The 7,040-nt window shown below is 38.0% G+C and overlaps 1 protein-coding gene and 1 pseudogene across 1 annotated transcript; both read right to left on the bottom strand.

The window, feature by feature from the left end:
• Nucleotides 1-4,583: 4,583 nt before the first annotated feature.
• Nucleotides 4,584-5,549, bottom strand: LOC146882297 (uncharacterized; the record flags this gene model as incomplete). The annotated part of the gene is given in 1 exon segment (XM_085667341.1): nucleotides 4,584-5,549. A coding segment is annotated over 1 exon segment (966 nt), but the record flags the coding sequence as incomplete, so codon positions are not given.
• Nucleotides 5,550-5,620: 71 nt separating this feature from the next.
• Nucleotides 5,621-6,470, bottom strand: LOC114165297 (uncharacterized; annotated as a pseudogene).
• Between the last annotated feature and the right edge of the window lie 570 nt (nucleotides 6,471-7,040).

Here is a 7,040-nt window from a genome sequence, read left to right as displayed (position 1 = left end):
ACTTTCATATACTGCATTTATTCTGTTTTAATTTGGTGGGGTACGGCCTCTATCATGGTGTATCACACCTAGCCGGCTTCGCTGGCATATCCACACATATCATCATTCACCAACATACCTATATCGGTAAAGGCTGGGGGACTGGTGTACCACACCTAGCCAATTTTACCAAGTAATAATAATAAACGTCCATCATATCTACACGCGAAGTTATTCAGGTAACCGACCTAGGCTGACCTAATCCTACCTGGCCTAAACCGGTAACACTCTCTACATGTGTAGCACTCTCTACAACTGAGGTTGAGTACATAGCAGTTAGACATGCATGTTCTTAAAGCATATGGTTGAAGCATCAACTTATGGATTATGGTGTAAAGCTAGACAAGGTACCTCTTTATTGTGATAATACAAGTGCAATCAACCTAACTAAGAATCCAATCCAACATTCTAAAACTAAACACATTGAAATCATGCATCATTTCATAAGAGATCATATTCAAAAAGGTGATATTGAAATCATGTTTGTGAAAACTGAAAATCAATTGGCGGATTTATTTACTCAACCACTTGCATGTGATAGATTTAATAAGCTTAGAACTGAATTAGGTGTTCTTGACATGAAGAATATATGTTGATATTTGTTTAGCTTGTTAATCTTATAAGATCATGTGTGTGCTGCACTTAAAATGTGCAATCTGCATAATTTGAAAATTGCCAGAATTCCAGTCAACTAAATTTGCAAATTCAACACATAGATTTCATTTAAAATGTCAAAATCTGCATAATTTATGTTCTGGAACTGTTTCAATCTGCTAAATCTCACAAAACAACACATATATTTGATTCAAATTGGTCTGGTGTGTATTTCGTGAAATCTAAAATTTTTAGTCAGCTAAATTGGCAAATTCAACACATAGATTTCACTTAAAATTGCCACTGCACCAAAAATCAGTTTACTGGTACAGTTTTAGTCGACTAACTCTGTATTTTTATGTGTTTAAATTACTTATGCTGATGTGGAATTGTTTGAATTGATTGTAATTCATTGACCTAGTCAAAGTATGCATCACATTACTGTTTTTGGACTGTAGCAGTAGCATATAACAGCTATTACATCAGCTAAAATCAACTTTTCATATTGCATTGACCATAAAGTGCTTTAATTACATGATTTCCAATGTGCATGCATTAGATGTGAACTGTTTGTGAGTGGATTGATCATAAAACGCATGGGAAACACATCACTGCATCTCTGATTCAGATTCCCTTACATTTAATTGCTGTGATTTCCTGTACTGCATCGAAACCAGAAAATTTGCACGATTTAATTGACTGATTTTGAAAATAAACCTGTTGATTCTATAAATACTTGCATAAGCATCATGCATTGGCATTCTCATTTGCTAGTAAGAGCAAAACCTACTTTTCACCATGCCTAGAATATCACGAGCTGCCCCCTCAGATGATGAAAGCTCTACCACACCTACTCCATCCTCTCCATATGCTATGAATCAAGGAAGGCTTGAGATATGGTTTGAAGGCCATGAAGACAGAATTCAAACCTTCTTGATTGAGATCAATAGGAAGCAAATCATCCTTCCTAAGGTGATTCGTATGCCATGGCTAAGGGTAGAAAACTTTGGCAACCTTGAGTAACATCTCAAAGCTCAAAAATTGAAGACTTTCCTTGAGCTTTTGGGTAAGGTGTATCCCGATTTGGTAAAGGTGTTCTATGCCAACCTCAAGTTCAGCAATGGTGTTCTCAAATCAAGTGTCAAAGGTGTGGAAATGGAAATCATTAGGCAAACATGGAAGGATATGGCTGGCCTAAGGCAAAGAGGTGTGCAAGTCCGCAAAGGTGAAACTAGTGCAGTGGATGAGTTCAACAAGGTGCAATACTTAAATCAATGTGTAAGAAACCAAGGTGAGTAAGCTAGAAATTTCCATGTGGGAAGGCTTCGTGTGGAGGAAAGGTTGCTAGCCATGGTGGTGACCAAAATCATCATGCCTAGGGGGAGCAACCATGCTACCTTGAATGAAGGTGATCTAGTGGTGATGTACTGCATTCAAAATGGTGTGATGGTGGATTGGACATACACAATCCGTGACCATATGATGAAGTTAAAGAGGCTCACAGATTTCAAGCTTCCATATGTGGTGCTCATCTCCAAGTTCATTGAGCATTTTGGTGTGGATGTGGAAGGAGAGCTTGAGGAGTCTACTAGCCTTCTCAATCATGTTCCAACTCTGAATATGCACAAGATGGGATTCACCAAAGTAGGCAACACTTGGATAGTTGAAGGAGATCAAGGTGCAAACATTGAAGTTGGAGCAAATGACCATGAAGCGAGAACTAGTGGAGGAAACCAAGAGGAAGATGAACCTCTACCAATGGCAATTGAGTTGTACAACCCTCCTAAGAATACTGGACCTACATACTCCCAATTTGAGAAATAGGTTCTCAATCAACTTCAACACCTCCACATGGCACAAAATGCACATCACATGTACTACACAACAAGGTTTCAAGACTTGGATGACCAACTCCATAATGTTCATGACCTCCTCTCCAGTGTCTACACCAGAGACAACCCTAGGAATGAGTGAAGGGGATGGCTCATAGGTCATGCATTGCATTTTCATGTTGCATTTTGTGTGTCTGCTGTTTGTTCAAGTATTTCAATTGGCTATTTTCTCATTTTAGTCGGCTGATTATATCAGTTTTTAGCTTCATGATGTTCTGTAATTTTTGTTTTTGTTCTGGTGTGTTTGTATTCGTACCAGGTGCTCTGGTACACCCCTATGTTACTACTTTAATGAAAATTTTCATCTTTCCAAATTGATCTATGCATTTACTTTCAATTGATGAATCCAAAGGGGGAGAAAAATGAGTGAAAATTGAGTAAAATTGTGTTAAAATTGGAAAACCTGAAATAAATTTGTTGTAATCATATAATACTGCAAACTTAATCAAAAATCTGAAGTTAAATCATATTATTAATGATAGGGGGAGCATATGCATATGTGATATGTATGTATGCTTGTGTGCTTTTGCTTGGTTGTATATTTGGAATATTGGTATCTTGTATGCAAAAGCTTTTTCAAGTTTCTCTATGGATCTTAGCTCATCAATTCAACTCGAGGGTGTTGGCTTCATCAATTCAGGGGGTGATTGTTGGCACAAGCAAGCTTGAAGTAAAGAATTGATAAAGCCATGTGCATGAAGATCTTAAGTGTTTGATGAAGATTGAGGAAGATCCTCTTGAAGATTTAGTTTTAGTGTGTTAAATCTGAAAATAACATGTTAAATGTAATTGTTTAGTGTTATACAATGTTGGTAGGCTATATGACATAGGTTAGATGTCTTGTGTGCCTTAATGTGTCTCTTTTAATCTATTAAAATGGGTTTTAACAGGTTAAAAGGCTTGTTGTATATAGTTTCTGGTATGAATGCATTCAGTCAGTTGAATTATTTTTCAATCGACTGATTTCACTTAAGTCAGGTGAAATCAGCTGACTGTACGAAAAATTCAATCAACTGATTTCACTTAAACCAAAACTATATAAGCTGTGTTTTCGCGAGCAGAGGTGCGAATCTGAGTTTTTCTGAACCAAATCGTGTCATTCATCTCTGGGAAGCGTTCTCTCTCTACAATACACAGTTGGAACTCGTGGTTTGAAGATCTTGGTTGATCTTGGTTGATTTTGGAGGCATTTTGGCTTGTGAGTAGCTTGAAGAACACATGTATGGTGTGCTAGGGACAGCCACCATCAGGTTTAGATGTTCTTGTGCCTCTAGATGGTTTGCCTGATGTGATTTCAGGTCTGCAAGTGTGATTCTTGTAGGTTGTGGTTCTAGATTTTTGTGAGTCAAAAATCTTGTGTGTTTTGTGTTCAAAAGTGTAATCTTGGTTTGTGATTTGTAAAACTTTTGAATATAGTGGAAACCAGGCTCAGGTTGTCCTGGTAAACTGGATGTAGCTCTGTGATTGAGTGAACTAGTATAAAAACAGTTGTGCAATCTTCTTTCCCTCATCTCTCTCTCTCTTTGAAACTCTTTAAAAACTCAAGAAAACCAAGCAATTTGATCTTTGGTGTGATTTAATCCGTTCTTGTGTAATCTGAGGGTTTATACTTGTTATAAATACTGATTGGAACATGTCTTGTATGTAAAAGATTGTTGTTTGAGTTGAATTCGCAAACTCTGCATTCTGCATAATTCTCCAATATTTTAGCAGACTGAATTGCATTTTTAATCGACTATTTCATAGCATCAAGAACAATTTAGTCTGTTGTTTTATATTTTAATCGATTGAAAGTGTACTGGTCTGCTGCATTTACATCCAAACTTTCTAGTCCATTAGATTCAATTGAAAAGAGGTTTAAGCTTTCAAAAAAGTTTTATAACGCAAATTCAACCCCCCCTTCTTGGCTAGACTCACCATTTCAAAACTAACAATTGGTATCTGGAGCAAGGTTCTTGAAAGGTATTCAAGTTTGATAAAAAATCTTTTGAAATGGCTGAAAGTAAACTCCCTTTTGCTGAAGGTGCCTCTATTCATAGACCACCTATGTTTTGTGGTCTAAACTATTAGTTTTGGAAAATAAGGATGCAATTTTTCATTGAATCTATAGACAAAGGAATTTGGGATGCAATAGTTAATGAACCATACACTCCTAAATGTGTTGTTGAAAATAAGCAAGTGAGCAAGCCTTGGAGTGAATGTACTAATGAAGAAAGGAGGAGAGCTCAATATGATTGCAATGCCAATTTCAAAACTAACACCCTCTACTAACATGCTCTGAATTAAGCGCTCAATTTCCTCCTTTTGACTGTGAGGAAAGCGATATGCTTTCACCTTGACAGGAGCAGAACCTTCGACCAGGGGAATGGTGTAGTCATGCGTTCGGGAAGGAGGCAAGGAAGTAGGTGTACTAAAAACTAAAGCATAATCCTGTAGTAAGGAAGCTAACTCAAGAGCCATCTTAGGAGGCAAATCCAACAAGGAATGTGGAGGAGAGCCAGGTGCCACGAGTTCCATACAAAAAATTTCTACTATAGAATTAGTATGAAGCATGCGACGAATATGATGAAGTTGTGCAGGTGGAGGGAATGTATCAACATCACCCTGTAAGGTAATAAATTTCCCTTGATCTAAAAATTGCAGTTGCAAAAACTCATAATTGGGCAGGTGAGGTCCAATAGTCTTTAACCAACGAGCTCCTAAAATTAAATTAACTCCTGATATGGGTAGAACAAAAATTGGTAATTCGAAAGTACTTCCCTGCACCTAAATAACAAGATCTTAGATCATACCTTCGACCGCTAAATAAGTCCCATTACCCACCATAACACGAAACGTGGAAACTGGTTCAACTGGTAACTTTAAAAACTTGGCGATGTGTGGTTTAATAAAGATGTTGGAACTCCCACCATCCACTAAAACTCTACTGGGTAACTGGTTAATAAAAGCCTCAAAACGGATAGTGCCAACGCCAAGGCCCCCCTTTAAGGTATTTAAGGATAAATGGGGATCACTTGCAGGAACGATATTACTATTGGGAACGCATGTTGTGGATTCCTTTGAAGTGAGCAAGTCAGGGTCTAGATCATCCTCTTCTATTTGTAACAACAACAATTGGCGATTAGGACATTTATGATTGAAAGTGAACTTCTTGTCACAGAAATAATACAAGCATTTTTCCCGATGCAGTTGCATCTCGGCAGGAGTCATCTTCTTAACAGTATTATGTCGAATAGGAGGTGTGGAGGGTGTAGGCAACAAGGGCGGCAAGGAAGTGGTTGATGCATTTTGTTTCCCCGAAGTCATGCTAGTACTACTAAAGGAAATTTGTGAATATTTTTTAGTAGGAGTACAACACCGGGTGGAGCCGGGAGGTGCATATTTCTCCTCATATAACTTGGCTAAGAAGACTACTCGTAGGATGGTCGCATGAAATTGGACAATAACATCGCAGCGAATATCGTTATTAAGGCCGCTTATAAAACATTGTAATAATGCTACAGCAGAGAGTCCAGATGAATGATTGGCCAATTCCATGAAACGTAGATAATAGTCGGAAACCGTACCAGATTGTTGCAGTTTGAATAGTTCTTGAGCTGGGAAATCAAACATTGAAGGACCAAACTGAGATTCCAACGTTGTAGTAAGCTCATTCTAAGATCGAATAGCATTCAAGCATTGTAGCATTTGAAACCAAGGAACGACGTCTTTCTCAAAATGAATAGCTACGATATCCACGCGAACAGCGTCTAGAGTGTTGTGGTAGCTGAAAAACTTCTCAGCTTTAAAAATCCATTCCAGGATTGGCGTGGTTCCATCAAAATGTGGAAACCCTAAGGAGATATTCTTCATAGGCAATGAGGAATCCCTAGGGGAGTTCGTAACACCAAGGGGCTGAGAATGATTATGAACGAATAAATCAATGGATTTCTGCATCTGCTCCATGCGTTCCTGGGTGCTATTCTGCAACCGCGGCGCCACCTGTTGTTGAGTGATATCACGGTCGTGTTGTGCTTGATCCCGCAGTTCAATCAAATTCATCAATCGACGCAGTTGTTCACCTTGAGTTGTAACTTGATTTTGCAAATCTTTCAGCCTTGTGTTCTCAGCCATTGGCGTCAATGGAAGCACCAATGGAATAGTGTATATTCGTATTATGAAATAAGTGTCAAAAGTAGCAACAATAAAGTTCAATTCTAACAAAAATTGAACCAAATTCACATAAAGTGTATCAACAAGGCAACAAAGGTAGTGTTGATAACATTTTGATTCGTCGTCCTTTAAGCACCCTTCTGGAATTTCACACCTGAATAGTCCATAATTAATGAATCCGAATGAGAAAAGAGTTCAGAGTAAGAAGGTGAAGCAAAGGAATTATCAGAAAGGATAATCATACCATCAATGATCCTCTCATTTTGCAAAGTCCCGCAAATAAACGTTTCTTCTTCTGATTCTATTTGTTCTTCTCAATCTCGTATGATATGGGTTTTCTTCCACGTGTCGTTTTGTTATAAC

The sequence above is a fragment of the Vigna unguiculata genome, chromosome 10 (genome assembly GCF_037176805.1).
Source record: "Vigna unguiculata cultivar grain cowpea cultivar isolate G323 ecotype 2 chromosome 10, ASM3717680v1, whole genome shotgun sequence".
NCBI lineage: Eukaryota > Viridiplantae > Streptophyta > Magnoliopsida > Fabales > Fabaceae > Vigna > Vigna unguiculata.
Note: the sequence above shows the minus strand (reverse complement) of the source record. Positions and strands in the feature narration are given on the sequence as shown.